Source organism: Drosophila ficusphila, unplaced genomic scaffold (assembly GCF_018152265.1).
Source record: "Drosophila ficusphila isolate 14025-0441.05 unplaced genomic scaffold, ASM1815226v1 contig_198, whole genome shotgun sequence".
Classification (NCBI taxonomy): domain Eukaryota; kingdom Metazoa; phylum Arthropoda; class Insecta; order Diptera; family Drosophilidae; genus Drosophila; species Drosophila ficusphila.
In genome coordinates, this window is record NW_025064092.1 from 13,384,755 (window position 1) to 13,408,752 (window position 23,998).

General features: G+C 44.1%; 1 protein-coding gene across 1 annotated transcript in view; it reads right to left on the reverse strand.

The window, feature by feature from the left end:
• LOC108096997 overlaps positions 1-23,998 on the reverse strand; it is an 84,326-nt gene that overhangs the window by 15,249 nt on the left and 45,079 nt on the right. The window contains 14 exon segments of the mRNA XM_043207577.1: positions 320-485; positions 5,609-5,818; positions 6,502-7,445; positions 7,513-7,878; positions 8,725-8,748; positions 9,010-9,589; positions 11,259-11,500; positions 13,031-13,123; positions 14,298-14,452; positions 14,728-14,849; positions 18,564-18,605; positions 20,786-20,960; positions 21,048-21,279; positions 22,707-22,818. Coding sequence (XP_043063512.1) covers positions 320-485; positions 5,609-5,818; positions 6,502-7,445; positions 7,513-7,878; positions 8,725-8,748; positions 9,010-9,589; positions 11,259-11,500; positions 13,031-13,123; positions 14,298-14,452; positions 14,728-14,849; positions 18,564-18,605; positions 20,786-20,960; positions 21,048-21,279; positions 22,707-22,818 — 3,463 coding nt within the window.

Below are 23,998 nucleotides of genomic sequence, written 5' to 3' on the forward strand. Positions count from 1 at the left end.
TGACTAGGAGCAGGATAACGCAAATCGAATCAAATGAAGAGGTCTAAGAGAGCAGAAACTAGGAACTGGGAACTTTCGTGGCTATACGTAAGAATTTGTCAAATACTTTTTTATAATCACAAGAACTTCAGACTGGTTTGATAGGTATTGCTGTGGCTGTTGTTCAAAGTGGGGTTTCGGGGGGGTTTAAGGTTGACTGTGGTTTCGGATGGCGGAAGGATGGGGACGTGGGTAAGGTGGGTGGGTAAGTGGGTAAGTGGTTGGTAGGTAGGTTGGTAGATAGGTTATGGGTAGTTTATTGCTGTATTATTGTTCTTACTTGGAATACTGTGACTGTGGCCCATAAAATGTTGTTGAAGTGTTTGCGATCGCACTCGCATTGCGGATGCCGGCTGATTATTTCGGGACACGTGCACTCGCGTTCGAGTCCGGATTCGTCCAAAAATTTACAAAACTTACCGCCAAACAGATACATGCCGAGTATGCTGCAGGTTTATATATATGCTTTATATATACCGTATACATATGTATTTATTTATAGAGTCTTAGATGTGTGTATGTTATTATAGTTCATTAATGGCTATATAAACTGGTTCATAGATATAGAGAGAAGGCTGGGTTCATATAAATATGATTATATTATATAGTTGTGATTCTTATGTCTAGGGATATAAACGGGTAGTAGGTTCATCTAGAAGTCCCTCTACAAATATATATATATATATATTTAGGTTGGGTGTCATTGGGTTACTTGTGGTTTTTTTGGGGAAGAATAAACGGATAGAGAGTCGAGACTTCTCATTAAATGCGCATTCTGCTCTTCTGCTTTCCTGGTCTTTTCTATTCTTTACTACCTTTTCATTGGCAAGTTCTGTCTGTCTATATACACAGTGGTTGTCGGGTAGAACTTAATCTGGTCCCGATTATTATTAGCTTGCATATTTACATATACCTCCTAATAAAGTGTGCTGTGCAATAAGTAGTATACGGCAAAAGGATATTTTCTGTTTTATTTTACAATTGGTCTTGAAACCTGGGAAATGACAAATAGTATTGAACTCGTCGAAACCTCTACTAATTACACGGGATAATATACGTGTTTTGCATGTACGTTTGTTAGGTATGTGTGCCTGAAACTGGGGGGACTTCGATTACAAATCACATTGGGAGACTGGTAGGGGATGCTTGTGTACGTATATGTGTGGCTATGTCTGTGTGCGAGACAGTGGGAGAGACAGAGACAGAGAGAGTTCTCCTTTCAGAGGGTTTTTTGGTGGAGATCTATACAACTTAGAGTCTAAAATAGGTTAATATACTTAGACGTAGGACATAGAGCAAGGTGTAAGACAAAAATCGAAGCTTATATATAGTACATAAAGAAGAGAACGAGCGAGACTGACCGGGACAGAGAGAAAGAGATAAGTGTACATATAATGTGTATGTCTCTTTTCGATAGGTGAATGCGAAGTGTTTAAGATGCTGGATGCAATTTCAGTTCTAGTCGGTTATATTTACATACATTTGTGGCATGCTAGAAGCGCAACGAACTCGAACAGAAATGCTTACCTGGTGCATCAATGTACATCACACAAATACATACACACATACAAGGAATTTTTGAGCATATGGCTTATGGACATTCCTATATTCGAATACTCCAAACGACATGCGGATGCGCGCTGCTTGCTATGGAACTCGTAACGGTAATGAAATCGCCACCGGCAACGGTATTTCTAACACTAACGGTTAGCTAACGGTAATCGCAACGTTCAACACATGCACGGCAAATCAAAAATCGTAATCGCAATGGTATAATTAATTGAATTAGAAATCGAAGTAACTGAAGATTAAACCAGGTCTGAAACTAAATACCACACTTAATCAAGGACACACCACAAATTAGTGCGAGCGAACAAGATGTCTAGCTAGCTAGTCAATCTCGAGTTTGGCAATTGAAAGCATAAAACAAAAAAATTATACAAAAAGAAGCTTATTGCGAGTGCGAGTGAATTTTTGATTTTCAGGATTCAAATCACTCGCGCCCACTTTAAAAACATATGGTTAAACAGACAGACAGAGGCAGAGACATAGACCGAGAGTGAGAGAACGATAGAACGTCACAACAGTTATCGATTGAAACGGAAATGAAACGGCTTATCGAATTGCAACGGAAACGGAAACGGAAACGGAAATGAAAACAAAAACACAAATCTTTATCCATATCGAAATCGAAAGAAAGGGAGAAACGAAAAAAGCTTAATGCTCAACGTATTTCTCTGCAGGATTAGTAATGTGTCTCTTTGGGTTTTCTCGTTTTTTTCGGTTTCATGAACAGTTAGGTTATCGTAATCATATCAGTAGCAGATTATGGCGTAACATTAGGAGTAGTAGTAGTAGTATAGATATATACATATATAGGTTTACGTATGGTATAATGCTGATAGCAATGGGTCTACCTGGAACACTGTGACGAGCGCCCAGAGCAGGCTGTCGAAATTCTTACGATCGCAAATCATCTCTCCGTTAATTTTCTCGCAGAATTTACATCCGAACAGATTCATGCCGAGTATACTAAAGTGATGGTTTGGTTTTGTTGATATATAATATGATATATATATATATATTTTTTGTTTGATTGTTTTTCGTTTTTGATAATTTTTTAATATATATTCTTATATATTTTTGTGTTTTGTTGGTTTTTGGGGGATATTTTTTGGGTTGTGTTTAGCATACAGTTTTTTAGGTTTATTTTATTTTCGGTTTTCATATTATTTGATTTTTATTGGATTGTTTTTAGTATGTTTTTTAAGTTGTGTACGGTGTGTCAAAGAGAGAAAAGAGAGAGACAATATATATATATATAAAGAGAGAGAGAGAGAGATAGTTAAGAAAGAAAGAGACAGAGTGTGGGTGAATGATAGAGATACAAAGATAGAGAGCAAGGGAGAAAGGGATCCTAGTAAGTGTCATTGTAAGTGAAATGAGCGGCAAACGAAAGCTAAGACAAGAAAGCACTCGAAAAAAGGGAGGAGGTGAGAAACAGAGCTTCAAGGCTTGCCTTTTCAATTAAAATCGGACCTCGAAACAGAATACAAAGGAAACAAAGTTACAGCTTGCTCGAAAGGAACTTGGACAAGCTAAAGCCTTGCGGTTAATTGGGAAAATTGGTTCTTTGGTGTGTGTTTTTGGTTTGCTGGCGGGTTTTGATTGTCTGTTTTCAGTTTCTGCATTATTTTAGTTTTTTCTTTTGAGTTTATTCGGGGCATTTATCGAGGTTGTTTATCGGTGGCGACGCTGGCTGCTTTTTTGTGTATAGCTTGATTTACAGTTCATTCGTTTCATTATTCGCTTGTTAATATATAGTACATATATAGTATGTTAAGTTATGTATGTCGATAGTGGTCCGATGTTTCGAGTGGCTGTTGTGTTTTGCTATTCTAACTACACAAACTTGGTTACGTTTAGGTTAGCATCTAGGCTTGCTAATGTGTTTGTTGTTCTTTTCTTTTTTCTGTTGTCGTTCTGTGTGTTATACTGGTTAATCATAGTTATACGAGTATATCAATTACGATTATTCATATAAAGATATTTATAGAAATAGAGAGAGTACGGGTATATATAGGTATGTATCAAACTGTAGCGACTGCAACTACACAATAAGTAAGCGTACGATCTTTTAAAGTATTTTTAAGTTTATTTTCCAAATACTTTTTGTCGAGTGTAATCTTGAGCGTGATTGTGCGTGTGCCATGTCCGTGTGAAAAGCTCTGAGCAGCAAAGCTTACAGGCCCGCATTTTTAAGTCGTCTGGCAAATGCATCAAACCAAGCCGAGCTTTCTGTGTGTGAGTGTGTGTGTGTCTGTGTGGGTGTGTTTGTGTTGGTTAACGCTAAAATAAGCTAGGATACACACTTAGTTAATTTGAAACGGAATAAAGCGTTTTTGGCTAACTAACTAAGCTAACTAATTGTTTCTGTGACTTATATAGCTGTATTTTTAGTGTGTTTAACCAAATGAGTTTCAAATGATTGCGTGTCCAAGAGAGAGAGAAAAAGAGAAAGCAATAGATAGTGACAGTGTTGGAAAGAGCTGTGTGAGTGTGGTGTATTCGAAACGAGGTAATGAAAATTGAAAGAAATTTGAGTGAAGAACATGTTCCAAAAAACTTCATAAGGAAAGGCATCGACATGGTCGGTGCTTGAAATCGAGTGATCCGAGTGAAAGTGTAGTAGAAACAGCATTTTAGAGAGCGAGGGAGAAATTTTGTCAATGCTAAGTATTTAGGAGGCGTATGCGTGTGTGTGTGTGTGTGTGTTAGAGTAATGCAAAGTAAACGAGCGAGGACTCAAAGTGTACGACATCTAACGGCACTTTGGGGACTGTAGAAAGAGACGTAAAGTGGGGTGAACAGGATTGGGAAAGATATAGCGATAGAGATATATTTAAGTGATACGGGTACAGTTCTTGCTGGTACGGATACGAGATCGATTGCTTAAAAAGTTACACAAATTGTAACGTCATCTAACTACGATTCTTCCATAATTTTCAAATTTTACTCAGAGACAGTAAGTGAGAAATATACCAAGATATAGAACTTAAAAATAAGTGGTGTTAGATAGAGAGAGAGAGAGAGAGAGATAGAGAAATCGTTAAGAGATCGCTGGGAAAGACATAAAGGCAAATCTTTACTCATATAGGCAATACTCAAGTGGTACGCAATTGAAACGATCGTGGCGGAGAAGGGCATAAATGAAGGCGGGACTTGGAGAGGCGGGAGTTCAAGAGATACGTGTCATTTTTTGTATTGTTATGATGTGGAAAAGGATAGAAAGCTGTTTGATCTTAAGAACTCATGTGACTCGAAGTGAAAGGCGAGAAGAGAAAGTATTATTCAAATCACTGCACTTATTAGGATGATCGGTAAAGCTCATAAAGGTCCTTTGGACTTGAGATAAAGTCATTAAGACTTGCTTTTTACCCTGTATTGATTTGACAGAATATCTGGTTTACTGGATTGTTTTTAAATGTTGCTTAGCAACAAGAGGCTTTTAAGATAATTTTCAATGTATTCTTGATCTTATATCGCTGATTAGTTAGGAAATTGTAATGTTCTGATGTCAAGGGAGATGGATTTTCGAGAACGATGGGTTGGTGGCTGGGCGGGGGTGTTGGTTGGTTGGGTGGGTTAGTTTTGGGACGTTCGTCTATGGGAAAGCAGCTAGTGAGGCGCTAAGAACTGTTAGACATAAGACGACTGCTATGGGCTAACGAAACTGAACTGTTTCTGTTTCTGTGGCTCTGGTTTTTGGGTTAATCACTCTTTTTCATTACATTGGTTGTTGTTTGTGGGGCGCGTTCGATAACTGTTTGGCTATCGATTGTAGATTATATTGGATTCTTTCTTTTTCATAATTAATTTTGTTATCTCCGCATTTTTTGTTTTGTAAGTGTGTGTATGTGTGTGTCTGTGGGTGTTTGTGTCTTCTTTAATTGTGTTTTTGCGTCTGTTTGTGTGTTCTCGTGCCCATTTGTCTGTGTTTGTGTATGTGTATGTGTATGTGTGTGTGTATGTGTGTAAGTTGTGGTGAGTAGCTGGCAATCGAACTCACCTGAAAATGAAGATGAACAAGACAAGCAGGGAGAAGAAGACGGCCACGTTGTCCATGGTGCGAAGCATCACGAACAGTTGTCGGCGCAGGTTGGGCATGAAGCGGACCAGCTTGAGGATGCGGAGCAGCCGGAAGGTCCGAAGCACGGACAGACCGGAGCCACCGCCCCCCGTACCGTTGCCCATGAACGTCTGGCAGATCTCAATGGCACTGGTTTGCGGAGAAAGTATACGGAAAGTTAAAGAGTTTGCGGAACTTCAGACAGGGAACTTTGAAAGACAGGATTGGCCCCTTAAAAAAAAAAGCCTATTAAAACAGCAAAGTGGCCCACGAGGCGTATACGCAATGTGCTTGCAACAATCACGTATACGACCAGTGGATCATTTAGTAGGCACTCGCTCTGTCACTGGTTTGCGGAGAAAGTAGAAGAAAAGTAAAGAGTTTCTCGAACTCGAGACAGGCAACTTTAATCCTTTTAAAAAGCTTATTTAAATAGCAAAGTGGCCCACGAGGCGTATGCGCAATGTGCTTGTAAAAAATCACGTATACGACCGGTGGACCATTAAGAAGGCACTTGCAGAATTTTAGACAGGGAACTTTGAAAGACAGGATTGGCCCCTTTAAAAAAACCCTATTAAAACAGCAAAGTGGCCCACGAGGCGTATACGCAAGGTGCTTGCAAAAATCACGTATACGACCAGTGGATCATTTAGTAGAAGAAAAGTTATAGAGTTTCTCGAACTCCAGACAGGGAACTTTAATCCTTTAATAAAGCTCATTTAAACAGTTGAGTGGCCCACGAGGCGTATACGCAATGTGCTTGCAAGAATCACGTATTCGACCAGTGGACCATTAAGTAGGCACTCGCCCTCCAGTAACCAGTTGGCACTCACCTGAGGATCACGATAATGCCATCGAAGACATTAAACCCGTTCGCTATGTAACGGAACGGTCCCTCGGCAATCACCTTGAGCAGCATCTCGACGGCGAAGATGCCCGAGAAGACGACGTTGCTCGTCTCCACAATGGCGGTCAGCTCGGGCGGCTGGTTGTGGTACTCGATGCCCATGGACAGGGTGTTGATCAGGATGGCCAGCAGGATGCCCTGCTGGAAGTACTTGTGCTCCACCAGCCGCCTTATGTAGCGGCGCACCCAGCTGCAGACGCGCGACAGGCAGCGGTAGACGGCGATCAGGCAGCGGGTCGACGGCGATCTCTGCCTGGGCCGCTCGTCCAGCGGCGACAGGGCGTTCTGGTAGAGATCGTAGCAGCAGGCGTAGTCCTCCATGTAGTTCCCGGTGGGGGCACGCGCCTCCCGAGCCGCACGCGAGTTGCCCTGCGCCTGCCGGGAGCTCCGGTAGTTCCGGCTGTGGCTCGTCGTGTTGTTGTTATTGTGGTGGTGGTGCGGCCCGTGCGACTGCTGCTGCTGGTGGTGCTCCTTGCGACGGTGGTTCGCCGCGTGGGTATCGTCGGGCCCGCCCACAACGGCCGACACCGTCGTGGGCTCGAGCTGCTGGCCGGGATCGCCGGCCGTCGAGGCCACCACCACGGTGGCTCCTTCGGTGCCGTTTGGCGGCGTTTGGCCCTGACCCGCCGCCGCCGCCGCCAAGGAGCGCGGCTTGTTGTGGTGGGCCCGCAGCGCCTCGGCGGTGTGGGGATCGCAGCGGGCCAGCGATGTGTAGAAGGACTCTAGCGTACTCTGGCCCGTCGGCAGGGCCGCTGAAAAGGCCACTGAGAATGCTAAGAGCTCTTGACAAGTCATCGCGTCGTGTATACCCAGTTCCGAGCAATCGGCATAGGGATTGGCGATGGTGCCGATGGTCTGCGGCAGGTTAACCTTTCGGGATGAGGGAAACCAGTTGAGTTGACTGAAGGCAAACAGCGAAGGCTAGTCGGCTACTCACCTGCCAGATGCTGCCATCGCCGGCCTGGGTCATTTTCTCCGTGGAGAAAATGTTGCTTTTCTCAGTGGCTCCTCCCCCGGCTGCTGCCCCACCTGCCCCACTGGCGGCACTGCTCTGGTGGTTGTTGAGGCCGGAACCGCTGATGTTGTTGCCGCCGCCGCTGGCACTCGCCGCTGCAGCTGCAGCAGCAACGGTTCCCGCAACGGTGGCCACTGTGGTCGCCGCCGCGGAGTTGGAGCCCGCCGCCGCGGGGTCAGCGGAGAGGGCGGGGGGCGTGTGCAGGAGCACGTACTCGTTGAACATCACCGACGGCCGCCGGCTGGCCGAGGTGGGCGGACTGAGGAAGCCCGAGGTGCACGGGTGGCTCTGCGGGTGTGTGGTGGTGCAAAAAGAAGAGGTGGTTTTAGAGGGAGTACGATAACCAGAGGGAAAGCTCGGCAAGTTTTGGGGGAATGTAATGCAACACAACGCTCAACTGGGGGTCTAAAACAAACTACAATCCAACTCCAGTAACGATACAATATATATCTATAATATATATAGGGTTCAGGAATAATATTATACATGGGTCGTCCTACAGATGCATTCCTTCAATTTCAACCTGATTAATGTTCTGGAAACCAATTTACATCTTCATTAATACTGAATGCATACTTTTCCCACCAGGTTTGCCAATGCTCGTAATTTTATTGGGTTTCCAATATCCCCTACTCGTGTTACCCACTTCAATCGCTGCCCGGCTTTTTCGAACCCACCTGGCATTTATTATTGGAATAATGGGGACATATGCACGGTTCGAGCCTTTGTCTACCCTTCAAATGGCATTTACATAGGCAAACAAAACAAAATGATATAAATAATTAATGGACTTTATGGTGGCACAATGGACTCGAACAATGGCTTCAGATTTATCAATGGGACAATCGATTCGCTTTGTGCCTTTAAACGCGAAACAAAAAGCTCCAACTGCACTTAATTTGCAAACATATCGCCTCTATCTACAAATTGCAAGTGTTTTTCAAATTACCCATTTGTTTTTAGTGAACGCTTATTCGGCGATATTTGTTCGCAGGTTAAGTGCCATTGTCAGAGTTCAAAACTAGCCCCTTTCTACTTTTATTTTCGTAGAACACTGAGATTTGGTTTCGGTGCGCTATTAATCTGCCGGCTATTTACACACATTATTTATTTAACGTATTTATGGATCAGTACCTTGCCTAAATTTCCCAACTGCAGCTATTAGCAAGGTTTGTAACAGATATGAGAGATTATTATTATATATAGTACGTAGTTATTATTATTATTTTCGTTTGTGGCTGCTGTTTTGAAATGCTGTCTGTTTTTGTTGGCTGGCTCTTTTTTGATGGCAATTTGGAAAGATATTTATTCTGTTTCTGTAGCGTTTTTTGATCTTTACTGTTTCGTTTTCGAATCGATTTGGGTGTTCAATTTTGTGGACTGCGCTGATCGCCAGGGAAGTGTGCAGTGGATACTCACGATTAGCTGCTCGGAGTCGATCATCTGCTGCGGGAACTTGAGCAGAATCGTTTTCTGCTCGGCGCCACGCCCCTCCGGCTTCAGTTGATGGTGGGCGGTGGACTTCTTTAGCGAGGAGCTCCGGGGAATCCCATCTGCGGCCAGCGATTGTTCAGTGTTGTCGGAGGAGGAGTGTTGCTGCTGCTGCTGCTGCTGCTGATGTTGCTGCTGCTGCTGCTGTTGCAGCAACTGATGCTGCTGGTGGTGCGCCGAGGACATGGTCACACTGGCAGCACTGCCGTTTATTCCATTGACCAGAGCCACTGTGGTGCAGCTGGGGGCGTTGTTGTTGCCACCACCGTTGTGGTTGTTCCCACTGCCGTTGTGGTTGCTGCTGTTGCTGTTGTTGTTGTTATTGTTATTGTTGTTGCTGGCCGAATTGAGCGGCACCATGACGGTAATCATCTGATCCTGAATGCTGGACGGCTTGCGATTACTGTACTTGGGGCACTTCGGATGGTGGCACTTGATCCGCGACGGCGAGAAGGTCAGATTGTCGGCGTTGGGCAGGAGACCCTCCTTGCGCTGCTGCCTCTGGTACCTGCACCACAGTGGTTTGCGGTGAATGGAGTGGGTGGGGCGGGGGCGGAATGGAATAAATGTTTCGATTAGCGACAAGTTCAACTGGCAGTCCGCGCGGTTCACACACTCATGTCTGTACACAAAACACCGTGTTCTCTGTTTTCTGTTCTCTGTTTTCTGGTGGGGCAGGTGGTACGGAGGTACGGGGGAGTGGGTGGTTTCGTTGCACGTGCAGCGGGGGGATGAGGGATGGGTGGTTTGGGTGGTTGGGTAGTTGGGGTTTCCATTTGTACGTGCACTCTCATTAGTGTCAGTGCCATGTCGCATGTGTGTGTGTGCTTAGCCATTAGACAGACAACAATCGCAATTACATAATTCAATCAAATGAACTCAGGACAACGACAGTACAAAAATGCAAATGATCCAAATTAACACGAGTCCCATCTGCGGATTCAGTGCCATTCGCTTAGCTCTGTACTCTGTACTCTGTTCTAAGTGTGGAATCATTGAATGGCGGCAATTCATACGTATGGAGTGAGGCACGGAGGTGGGTAGGTGGGTGGGTTTGTGGTTGCACAGCCGGGTCATCAAAGGGAGCTCTTAATTAGCTGCTCTGGGGCGGAATACTACATCGTTAGATCTTAGTTTCCCCCCTTGGAGGAGTCTATGCTTGGCGAGGGTTCTTTTTGAACCCAGTGGGAAGCTTCGTATTTGAATGCAAATACAGCAGTTCATTGTTCTTGAAGCTCAGATACTCCGGCAATTGGTTTCAGCTTGCAAATTGCAAATACAAATCGAAATGGTAACTGATTGCTGCCAACTGATGGCCTAACATTTCAAATTCCAGTGCAACATAAGGGCTTTAATTACTTTAACCAAGGTACGATGCATTTGGGAATATATTGTATCCTGAAATAATTAGCTATACACATTCATGCCCTGCGACTAAATTCGCTGCTGAATCAAGCTTAGTACTTTGTATACTAAAGTCTATAACAAGTTGCGATACACTCGAGCAGATGCTTAAACAAAAAACCAAGCAATTTAAAAAATAGGGTTGAAAGTTGTATCTCAAATACAAAAAAATAAATGAATAAAACGATATAAAAAAAATAATACAATCATGATCAACAAAAAAAAAATATAAAGAATAGATATTATTAGGTAAACAAAAAACACACCTTAAAAAAATACTCAAAACTAAATTTAAAAAAATATATTGAAAAAAGGAAAGACAAAAATTGAACTCAAGACCAGGGCTCTTTGATAATAATAAAGAGTATCCGGAGTATTAGGAATCATTGTATTCCATTTTTTGAGATTTTGAGAGAATCTTGGGTGATTGGGGCAAGGTCCTTGTTTGCTGCTCGAGGTTTTGCCGAGAGATTTGTACGCTAATTACTCGCTTTAACGGGTTAGTTAATCAATCAAGTTGGCCAGTGTCTAAGCCTACGGTTTTGAAAAGCTTTTCTTTTCGCCTCGATTCGGTTCGCGGTCGAGAGGTGGGTAAAATTAAAGAGAGAGGGGGTAGACTCAGATCGAGAGAGACAGACAGGGAGACGTGGAGAGACATGGAGGGGGAACGGAAATCGGAAATCGGAAATCGGAAACCGGAAAAGGAAAACCGGAAACCAAAGTAACGAACGGAAGACATAATTGAACGAAATCAAAAGGTACAAGCAGCATACTTATATAATCTGTACTTCTTTAACATTCGTCTCTTGAAGCGGCGCCACAAGTGGGCGATGTATTTGACGATCTCCGCGTAGCAGGTGGCCGGCTCCGAGTTGTTTGTGCTGCTGGCCAAGGTCGAGGTGGAGGTGTACCTGGCCCGCTCCTGGCGCATCCGCTCCATTTCCCGCTTCTTCGTCTCCGAGAACTGCGTGGCGATGACGACCAGGCACAGGTTGATCATGAAGAACGAGCCAATCTGCAATGGGAAGGCGCACATTTAAGTGAAATGAAAATATTTGTAGGTTCACAGAGCACACACCCCTTTGAAATCTGTAATAAAACAGCATTCAATGGATATAATGCTGATATATTAAGTATAAAAGAAAAAGGTGCGTGCGCGCCAGCAGGTGGCACTATACGTACGTATAGTTGCTGGAAAAACTTTTCGCATTTCCGTTCAAAAGTTTTCGTTTTCATTGCTGCCGGCGACAAATGCAAACTAAAAGTTTTCCCCTGCCTTTGTTTATGCTCCTGCACACATACACCCACACACACACACACGCCGACTGCTCCTGATGGATCCTCGGGGAGGACCTCTCCCGCCAGCCACTTAAATTCAATTAGCTGGGGGATCGCCAGGCGTCCGCTGGTCATCTGCCGATCACTTTGTATATATAATATAATAGGTATAAGCCCACTAGAATGCCCATTTAGGAGAGCTTACTTTCACAACTTCACCTCTTACTTGGTACCTCTTCCTTTTACGACTTAAAACCGAAATACTGGCAAAGTTTAAGCTGGAATCCATATTTCAAAACAAAGCAAGCGCTTCAAATTCGAATGTCGTGGCGAGGCAGAAAGTGCATAAAACAGAAAGAAGCAATTTCCCTCCGTGGCGAGCGCCCAATTGCAAATGGAGGAGGGAGCTGTGTTCGGAGTGAACTTTGGAGGGGACTTGTACTATTTGCATACCAAAAATTGTTGGCAACAAGAGCAAAATCATTTTGCGCACAACATGAACAGCGACAAAGGCAAACATGGACTATATATGGAGACTGCGGGGAAGAGAAAGGTTGAGCAAACTTCAAACATAAATAATTAAATTTGCCCATGTGTGTCTGCATCTACATTTGTGTTTGTGGCGCTGTCTACGTAGGTACATATGTGTGCGTGTTTGTGTGTCTGTGAGCCATTAAGGCTTTTAATTAGTCCAAGGACACCTGAGCACAAATCCTGCCATGCAAATGACAGCACAACAGACTGGAGTCCACTCGAAGATGGCACTGGCGAAAGTGGACAGTCGCCGGGCGGAAAATGTGAAAGTGGCAAATGCAAATGCAGTGGGAAATGAAAAAGGGAGAAGGGAAAGTGGATGGGTGGATGGGTCTGCTGTCTGCGTGGCAACATGTTGCCAACTTCATGAAATTCATGGCCTTTTTTGTAGACAAACTTTGCTCCTTTCGCTCGATGGCCACCTGAACAGCTGAACAGCTGAACACCTGAACACAGAATCTGATGCGCGTGTGTGGTCATGCCATAGTTTAAAAGTAATTTACTTATTTGCATTGCCAAATTGCTTTAGCATACTTTCGGGCAACAATAAGCCCCTGAAAACCGGGCTGCCAGGCGCAACTTTGGCTCAATTGGATTGAGTCCCTTTAAGCCGTCTAGAAATTAAATATTCAATTCGTGATCAAAGCGAGAGGCCTCTCACCTCTCACCCCTGACCCCTGACCCGCTAACCCACTCAGTGAGCCCACTGAAATCCTCGCCCAACAACACTCACCACAATCAGCAGCACAAAGTATATCCAATCCCAAAAGCTGTGCGCATCCTGCACGTAATACATTATGTCCGTCCAGCCCTCCAGCGAGATGACCTGCAAATCCAACAAATATTTCACCATAATTAGCGTGCGCTCTCCGCAGGAATATAAATGTACGAGTGTATGCAAAAAAACCAAAAAAAACCAAAAAAAAAAAAAAACAGAAACAAGTCGAGGCTGATAGCTGGTGTTTTATTGTTCACGCCCGGCCATTGTTGGCCGAAAAGTGAGAGGAAAAGGGGTTGTGGGCACAGCAATTAGGTTCGCCTTCTGGTTCTGCGGTGCTGGGACCACGGCACGTATGCGTAATGTGTGCCCTTGAGCCGAGAAGCGCGAAAAGTGCTCATGCTTTCTGTTTACTCTTTCTGAGCATTGAAGCAACCTAAATAAAATTACCTATTGAAGGGTTTTAACTGTTTTAAGAGCATTTCCAGTGCCGAGTATCAATAACCCATCCATTAAGCTAGGCACTAATCACGGTTGGCTCAGGTTGAATGTATTTAACTACTAAAACATTATTGTTTAAAGCCTCTTCAGCCAGATGCGTTTAAATGCAAAACAGATTAGGGTCCCTGTGGGCACTGAAATAGACTCCCCGACGCTTAAACCGCCGTTTTAAGCCCGTTATTGGTTTCATGGCCTAATGTGCACTTGATTTGGGCTTAATTACATCGTTTGACCTGCATATCAATAGATTTGCTTGCGGTGGGCGCCATGTAATTGGCATATCAATTAAGGTCTGCCCCGAAGGACGTATTGGGGGTTCGGCAGCCGTCAGTTGAAGCATCAGTTTCGACGCCTGATGGGGGTCTATCCCCATCACCATCACTATCACTATCGCTATCACTATCCCCATCACACTATCACTTTTCCTGTCCGCGTCCGACGAATCGGGATGCAAATTGGTGGCGTTTGTTTTGTTAGTTTAGGGAAAGCAGAGCTGAGAGTTTTACTCCCGGCAGAAGTTGACACCGAATTAGCATTCAACATTTTTCGTTTCCATCGCTGCCCTTCGCCTGTTGCTATTTGGTGAACCCACTGGACTATTGAATGGGTACACAGGGAGAAAAAGTAATGTTGTTTGAATTCTTTTTACATAAAGGATCTTCTAAGCGTTAATAAATAAATAATCCAAAATCTTTATATATATATATATAAAGATTTATATATATTTATATATCTTCGTACTTTATCTGTGATAGTTTCCCATTGCAGGGGCGGTACTCACCAGGAATATGGCCACCCAGGCCATTCCGATGTTGTCGAAGGAAATGGTTCCCTGAAAGGGATTCTCCCCGCTCTGCTTACAGGTGGTATAGTACTGGTTCCAATTGACGCAGGACGTGTTCGTCGGCTCGTTGAAGTCGAACAGCTTGGCCTCCTCTGCAGATTGCGGATTGCGGGATGGAGAGATGAAAAGTGAAAAGACGGGAAGACGGGAAGACGGGAAAACGGGAAGGCGGAAAATGTATTGTTTGTAATTGTGATTGCTTCGGTGGCTCTGGCTGTCATTAAGCGACAGCAAGAGGGCAATTAAAAATGCCATCAAATTTGATTACAGCGCAATTTGCACTTCATTTAGCTTTAAAGTTAATGTAATTGACGTTGACTGGGAATGGGGATGGATATGCAGATGGAGATGGGTACGGCGAACTTACCATTGCAGACCAGCGAACCGATGCGGTACGGTGGAAAGTTGCCGCAGAGATGCATACCCGAATCGTTGGGCGTGGAGCAGATGTAGTCCTGATCCTTGGAGAACTCGTAGTACTGCGACAGGCTAGGGGTGCGATGTGTACAGAGAATTAGGAGAGTCATGGGATGCGATTGTCAGTTAAAATCGGAAGAACATCCAGCACACAAAGAAACAAAGTGTACGAAAGAGAAGTTCACACCACGAAACGAGGGAGACAGAGAGATATTTAGAAAGAAGGGGAAGGAGTGAGAGAGTGAGAGAGATAAAGAAAGAGCACAAAGAGAACAATTAATAATCATAATCCGTAATCGTAGTTCCATATAAGTAATCTGTATGTTAAATGCGTTTCGAAAACATTTACATCGAGTTTAACGTAGAGAGATGTTTTGAAATAAAGCACATAAATGATATTGATAAATCAATTTTGGGTGGTGCTGAGCTTCGTGGTTGACCCGCGAGAACATTCAACTAATTAGAGTGAGATAGACGATGCCAATTCGAGTTTACGTGAGGCAAAATAAATGAGCTTAACAGAACTGAACAGAGTGAGACACGGTTGACCAATGCAAAAGAGAGACAGATAAAGATGTGAGCACGTGAGCGAGCGAGAAAGACAGCGATGGTGATTGGCGAGAGCAAGAGCTAGAAGAAAAAACTAGAAGCAAGGGCTAGAAGCTAAGGCTAGAAGCACGAGCAAGTAGCAAGAGCAACTAGCAAGAGCGAGAAGCTAGAGCGAGTAGCGAGTAGCGAGTAGCGAGCAGCGAATTGAAAGACGAGTTGAAGTTGCAGTTCCCTTACACACAGTAAGCAGGATAGCGAGAAAGAGTGAAGTATAGCAGAAGCTGGTCACACTGAGCACAAGTACAGAAGCACACAACTGTACCGGAAGAGTGGAAGAGTGAGAGAGACATATGCGAGCCACAAGGCGCTAACTAAAAAGCAAAAGCACAAAAGCTAGGGAACGTGGGAACGTGGAGGGTCGGTCGGAACAAAAAACGAGGAGAAAGGAAAAAGAAGTAGAGTATTGCAAAAAGCAGAAGGAGGAGGACCACACACCCATAAAAAAGGAAATGAAAACGGCAAAGCAATTTAAATTAAACGCGCAATGTTGCCACAAAATGGCCACCGCGCCGGAAACTCACGACTTCAAAAAATGTCTGCCTCAACCAAGTGTCAACCGTTAAGCCTGTTTTTATTTGTGTGCGTGTGTGTGTGTGTGTGTCTGTTCCAGAGTGTCGCTGTGTGCGTGTGACAATAAAATGTGTTTAATATGCACGTGCAAGCACGGCAATGACATTTGAGGACGAGGGGCAAGCGGCACCGCAGTGAATTTTGAAAAATTCCGCGCCTGCTTTCCCTACTTTTTGTATCGCCCATCCCTTCGCACAGTTCGCAACAATTCGCACGCTCCAACGTATGCAAAACTTTATGGAGTTGTTCATGTTCATATGCGTCTATGTATTTAATCGTAGTACTTGGCCTGTATGTGTGTATGTGTATGTGTATGTGTATGTGTGAGTAGGACATTGCGAGAGGGGCGAATGCAGCAGGGGCAGCTTTAAATACCTTTGCAATAGAAACTGATGATTTTTCCTGTAAAAAGAGTTCAGCTTACAAGAGATACACATACATAGGCGCACACAGACAGCGCGACAGTGTGTGTGTGTGTAAGTGAGTGCGGAGAAAGTGTGCCAGTGTGCGTTTCTTGTCTGTTGCTGTGTGTGTGTGTGTGAGTGTATTCCGCTCTACACTACTAAATACTGAATTGCTCTGTGCTCCATTGTACTGTACTTTAAGTGTGTTTGTCTGTGTTTTTGGAGTGTGTGTGTGTGTTTGTGGACCCCAAAATGTTGTTTAACTTGGTGAGCAAGCAGAGAAAAATGTTGTAAAAATAGAGAGATGTAACAGTCGAAGTTGTAGACTGTGTTACACCCAGCACTCGCTATAAGAATCCATCTATTGAGTATCAGGTGTAAAGTGGTTGCAATATATATATTATATTATAAACGAGTGAAAATGATGTATCCTAAAATATGTTATTATAATAAAAAGGGCAAAAAATATTATAATTTTCGGAAAATATTTGTATTGATGAAATAACCATTAAAGTTGATTGGTTACAAGTAAGCTTTATTAACTTGATCCAAATTACCCGACAAAAGAATCGATGTGTAAGACAGGATCATATATCCCTTTAGTTAGATGCTATAACCGAATAAAAGGAGAAAGGGTACTCGGGGAAAGGTATACTCGTATATACGAGTATACTGTTGCTAATTGGTATGCTTGTTATTTCGGTTGTTTGTGTGCCTTTGTTGTTGTTGCTTCCCTTTTCCAGGGGTTTTCCCGAAACATGTCATTCATTTGTGGGCAGAACCTCAAACAATAATGAAAACAAAAGCAGAACACTGCAAAACGAAACCCAAAATTTGGCAAACGCAACGCAAACAAAACAGTTGGGTGGAGGATACAGATCGGAGTGCAGCTCTTTGACGCATTTTCTCTATATACCATATATGTACGAGTGGTTATATTCACATAAGTGTGAGTGTGGTTTACTTAACAATTGAGATCGGATTCAAGTGGTGCCACATCAACAACTCTAGACACAGAAAAGGAGCGTACATTAAGGAGTTTAGGCTAGGCTAAAAATGTATACGATGGGGTTAAACTAGGTGGCTTTAAACGGGCTAACTAGGGACTTTTGCTTTCGGTACAGTTGTGTAGGCTGGGAACTAGGGGCTTTTGCTCTCGGTACAGTTGTGTAGGCTGGGAACTAGGGAGATTACATATGGTGTTTTCGGGCGGGGATAAAGAGAACAGAAACAGATTGCTGAGTAGTTGTCGGGTTTAGTTTAGTTTAGTTAAGTTTAGTTTATATTTAGTATAGCTTGGTATTTCGTATATATATGTATATATATTCATATATCTTCAACTTTTACTTAGACAGATAGAGCGTTAGCTGGTTAGACGTAAGAGTAAAACGAATCGTATTTTGTATAATCGTATATGGCCAAGTATATTTACTGATACAAGTATATAGATATGCACATCTACTAATAGGGTGTATGTCGACTAACAAACGTGTGGGGGAGCGTGACGGCTAAATAGAGTACTGTGTGTGTGTGACAGAGAAAGAATTAGGTTATTGAACGGAGCAGGAACTTCTATTCCTTTGGTTGTCCGTTCAAAGCGCCATGGCCACTGCATTTTCTTTGGAGCCACACAAATCTGTAGAGAACACCTCTCCGGAATTTACTTTTATTAGACTTTATCATTCGTTGGGAATTTATGTAAGTGTTTTATATTCTCAAGAGATTTCAGTGGAACCCGCGACACAAGAGTGCAGCAGTGGCCAAGGCGCCCGGGTTGTTGGTTAAGGATACATTTAGATAACGAGCTGTAGCTAGGGAAATATATAGCAAAGCCCAATGATCAGATAGGATACTGGACTCAAAGAAGAGAAAGTAGGCGAGTAGTAGAGGGAAAGTAGGGGCAAGGATTCGGGACTTTGCAGGCTAGCGCTGGCGAAGACTGGGTGGATAGTTAGAGATACTTATGGTAGAGGCAGTGGTGGAGAGTTACATTGATAACAGTATAGTATTCATAGACAGAATCTAGTTGTAGTAGCTAGCTAGTAGACAGACGGCTATTAGAGTCTGTTTGTCGTGTCCACTGGGGGCTCTTCTGTTGGTGTGTCGCACTGTGTATACGTAGGAGTGTGTGTGTGTGTGTTCGCATAGGAGTGTGTCAGAGTGTGGGTTAAGTTAAGGGGGGAAGTAAATAATTTTATCTTACGAGTTAACACGGACTCGAACTCTGTACACTTCAGGTAGTCCCCTGTAAACAAAAAATTTGTTCCCGGTATGATTTTTGTTTTGTTTCATATTATCTGCTTTTGTTGGTATTTGTATTTGATATTTATTTGTTTGTTTTTTTTTTTTTAGTTTGTTTTGTCTAGGAAAAACGTAAAACTCGAAAACATAACAAAGATTAGAAGGGTGTCAGATTTTGGACTTTTGATTTGCATGGCTGCCAATTCGGATATAATTTGTTCTCTTGTTCTGTTTTGGTTTCAATTGTTCTTTCGTCACAACTTAATAGAATCGAAATCGAAGAAACGAAAAACTGGAAAGGAACATATATGCATATATATATCTATACTCTGTTTGCCATTCTCACAGGCTTTTCCGTGGATCTGAGTGTGAGTTTGTGGGTGTGTACTGTGTGTGTGTGTGTGTGTGTATGGGTGTTAGTGTATATACAGCATGACTTCGAGGGCTTACAATATCACAGAAACGTTGATCTTGATTGTATGGTATACTTCCTGCAGGTGCGAATAAAGTTTCTCAAAACAAAAAATCTTATAAAACCAAAAAGATTCCAACTCAAAAAGGGAGCTGCGGAAAAAGCTTCGATACAAGTACCATTATCAAAATAATATAGGCTAAAAACCTGCACTTAAAATAAATCTTTTGAGTACATTTTTTTACTCCTGAGTTTTCTTTAGCGGCTTAACAAACTACTTGCAAAGTCAAGTGAATTGACTATGCATTGCCAGCTGCACATAAGTATATACAAAAATTGTGCAAAGCTGAGATCAGCGGCAAAAACCAATTCATTTGCGAGTAGTCTATAAACGGATGTATGCATCAGCAAACGGTTTGTACAGCAAACGGTTCGAGAGCAAACATCAAACAAAAACTGAGGAAAACAAAGCCGAAGAAAAATAAAGTTTCTTGAGCAAGCGACCCAAAAATTCCATTGCCTACTTTAAAGGGCTGCGCTGTCTATGTGTGTGTGTGTTTGTGAGTCCTCCTCTTTGACTCGGTGTGCGGTGTGCGGTGTGTCTGTGTGCGAGAGTGTGTGTGCGTGTGGGGGTGAGGGAGCACGCGTGTCCTTTCTGTTCTGTGGGTGACGTTATAGAGCCGCCGCGGCACAAACACAGACGCAAACACAATGCCAATGATAAATGATTGTTTTGACCAAGTTTAAAATCTTTTGTAAGCTGCCGACGAGAAAGTGGCACAGTGGCACCAAAACAAACATGCAAGAGGACTTGAGAGGTCTCGAAAAACGTGGTCTCATGTTTGGTAATTGTATGTATAATATAAATTGTATCTTTTTCTTGCCTCAAAATTGACTTGGAAATGCAGTTAAATAAAATCATTCGTTAATTTCAGTAAATTCTTCTCTAGCTGGGAAGCTAGAAACCAAGGTGCGGTTTCCTTTTGACTTGCTCCTGATGACGCGACCACAAGACTGCCGCTTGGGGTGCCACAAACTGGCACAGGCAGCGGGCTGGAGGCTCTAGGAAGCGGACTTCATCAAAAAAAAAGACGGCCTTCTGGATTTCTGGGTTTCGTATGCAAATTGCCGAGACACTGATGCAGCTTCAGTGAGACGTTTATGGCTTGGTTTTTTGTAGTGCGGACTGTGCTCGTGTCTTGAGGCTAAGGCTAAGGCTAAGGCTAAACAAAAACTAAAAAAAAGCTAAGCCATGAAACCAAAAAAGCCAACAGCGGGGGATTGGGAGAGTAGCAGCAGCCAGGCAGTTGTGGAAGACCCAGCTCACAGTCTGGACTTTGGACTTTGGGCTTTGGGCTTTGGGTTTTAGATGGCGTGGTTAAAAGACAACAAAACCCAAAACCGAACCAAAAACAAAAACAAATCGAAAACGAAAACGAAAACGTAACACTTAAAGCAACAAAAGGCAATCGGATCGAAGTACACGATACGAATACAAAATATATAATATATATATATAGTATATATGTACAGCATACATATATGGCTAGGAGTACGTATATGTATGGTATGGTATGTGCCTAGGTATGTACGATTATGTATGATACCCGGAGGCGTCGGCAGACAGAGGCGCCTATATGGTACTCGCATTCCCATACGACTTTCACTGACTTTCACTGACTTTCACTGAGGCCTTTCAAGTAGAGCAGTTCTCAGATCTCAGTTCTCAGTTCTCAGTGTTCTCAGTTGTCAGCTCATGTGGCGCTACTTACGTGATGGGATAGATCACGCCGGTGGGAGGGTCCAGGCTGCAGCGCTGGTGCAGGATCCCCTCCCACAGCTGCACTCCGATGATCCCGAAGATGAAGAACACGAAGAAGCAGAGCAGCAGGACGTTGCCCAGCATGGGCAGGGTGTCCAGCAGGAGCATCACCAGTATCCGCATGCCTGATAGATCGAATCGAAAAGGGAAGGCAGGTTAGGATTTCGATGGGGTTAGGTTAGGGGTTAGGATCCTTGATCTGTTCGACTCACTCGGTATTCGGTTGATGGCCCGCAGGGGACGTAGCACGCGAATCGTTCGAATGGCAGTCAGGTTGAGGTTCTCCACATGCATAACGTACTCCAGCAGGCCGGCGAGGACGATGAAGAAGTCCAGGCGATTCCACGAGTCCGCCAGGTAAGTGTTCTTGCCGCACATGCCCATGGCCACCATTTTGATGGTCATCTCCAAGGCGAAGAAGGCGAAGATGATGTCGTCGAAGATCTGGAAGAGAGAGGATTGCCATCCATGAGATCTCTGTTTCTTTTTTAGGGGAAACAGCTCCTCCGCACCTCAAATCCCATTCGATTAATGACCTAACGAACTAACGAGACTTGATCAAATTAAAATTAGCAAGCCCTCTTGCTTGGTGGCGGGGAGGGGGGAAGGACATGGCTTGCAAGGACACTCCAGCCCACCATGCGTCGCACACATGAACACGAAATGAGTTTGCCTTGGCGACATCATCATCATCATCATCGTCATTCGCCTCGTTTTCGGTTTGGGTTTCGTCCTCGCCCTCGTCCTCGTCCTCATCGTCATCTTTTTCTTGTGGCCCGTGCAACGTCTTGTGTCAAGTAATTTGGGTTTTCGAAGGTTGCGAATGGTTGGCGGTGGTTGGGGTGGTTGTTGGGGTGGAAGCGGGGGCGGTTTACCACCGCCCACTTATGTCACCAGTCGGTGACTGCGGCTGTCGTTGTCATTTAGACTTTGTGCTGTGTGCCAATTTGGCGATGCCTTCTCTTGTCTTGCCTTGTCCATCCCCATTCCCATTCCCATCCCCATTCCCATTCCCATCCCCATCTCCATCCTCAGCCTCACTCCCATGCCCATTTTCATCCACCTTCAGTCGAAACTCCTCGTTGTCCTTGCAAATATCCTGTCACTGGCTTTTCGGGGCGGGGGTCCTGGCCCTGCTGTCGTCTTACTTTACACTTGGCTGCGGCCGAAAATGTCGCCCGACTTACATATCATTTACAATCATTTTCACACGTTGAGCCCGGCCTGGTTCTCTATGCTCTTCTGTAATTGCCCCACTGAACAGCGGCGCCCCTCCAGGACAGAAAAGAACGGAAGAGAAAGGACTGCTGTGGTGGCGGTGGCGCCTAATGAGCCGAAGTGGGTGTCGTTGGGTTTCGCTGGGTGTCATCAGTGTGTGGCAGTGGCAGCCAGGAAGTGAGCCAAAAAATTGCTTAAATAAATGGCATTTAATGCGACACCGATGCTGACAGGCCCACCTGGGGAGCTGGGGAGCTGGGATATCCAGCGGGGAAACGAGTCCTGCCCACGCCCACACTTTTCGCAACATCGTTTCTTCTATCAAATTAACCTAAGGCCCCTGGGATGGATTCATAATTATGTCAATTATAAACACCCTGCTGGGACAGCAATCCTCGTACTCGCACGTTGGAATGGAAAAGTCCATTTGATGGGTGCTGTTTTTGAAAAACAATTATCAAGCACTTCACATTCACATTACAATCTGTTGTTTCCGCTATTTTGTTCTGTAAATTGGTTTAGTATAACAATAAGTACTCCCATCTATAAAAATTAACTTGCAGCGAAGGTCTGGCGAAGCACTTAAGTCTTTCTTATAAATACAATACTCGTATTCGCAATAGGTAACAGGCATTTTGGTTGAGAGGACTCACCTGGAGGATCTTGCAGCGGTTCGTGACACAGGCGTCGTCCACGCAGGGCTGGTACATTCCGAGGGTGATGCAGTTGAGCAGGATGACCAGGATGGAGACGCGCTCGAACCACGTAAAGGCCGCCGGAATGGAGTCGCGTCCGTGTCTAAGTTAAGTGAATAACCAAGGAAAAGGCAAGCGAGAACAAGGACAAGGATTCGCGGGAGGAGGAAGGGGGTCGTTGCCTACTTTTCTGCGCTGATTGAAGGCGAAACAAGTCGAGCGAAAGGGGGCGTGGCGTGGTGGATAACAACTAGCAGCCGCCTCTAATGCGCACTCAAGTGCTTGTCAACTTGGTTGCCAGCCACCCACTATGAACCACCCACTATGAACCACCCACCATGAACCACCCACCATGAACCACCCACCATGAACCACCCACCATGAACCACCCACCATGAACCACCCACCATGAACCACCCACATGCCTCCTGCGGCTGCCGCTTGTCGGTCCCGTTTGGTATGCTCTCGGTTTTGGTTCTCGGGCTAAGAGGGTGCAAGTTTGGGGTTCGTTGGCTCGGCTCCCCCTTCCTCCAGGTTCCGAGCCACCAAAATACAGCGAATGGCCAGAATTGACAGTTGGCAGTCAGCTCATAACACTCCATCTAAATGCTTTTGGCCAAACAAGGACGCGTATGTGAATGTTGCATTGTAAAATGCTAGTTTTATGCCATGCATCGTATGAAACTAGCATTTCCCTTCAGTATTTTTAGGTTGATCACCCAAATGCAGAAAAGTCTTTGAAGACAATGAGGTAAATATGAGAATAGAAAAGGAGCAGAGTTTGAGTTAACTAAACACTCGCTCAAATTGCTATTGTGTTTTTTTTTGATAAAACAGAAAAAGAATTCATTAAACGGAGAAAGTACAATACGCATTTTGAAGACATTAAAAATCATGAGACTTCAAATAAAAGTAAAGCACTTGAACCCAATGTAATGTTGGACTTTTTAATATTTCTTCGCTTTTAGCGCTCTACATTAAATGGAACTCAATCGGCTGTTGTCTGTTGGCTGTTCTGGATAGCCAGATGTTTCCCCCAAGCCCCGCGAAGCCAGCGCGATTCACTCTTCCTTTTCGCCACTTGTCGCCTAAAAGCCTCGTCGGTGCACTTTGGGTTTCGGGCCTGGGCCGAGAAAAAACAGCGAAGAAAAACAAGAAGAAAAACTCGAAAATCACGAAAAACTTGCACAAGGCCAAGTTGCCAGCCAAGGGGAATGAATCCTCGAGCTGACTTAATGCACGGCCAAATG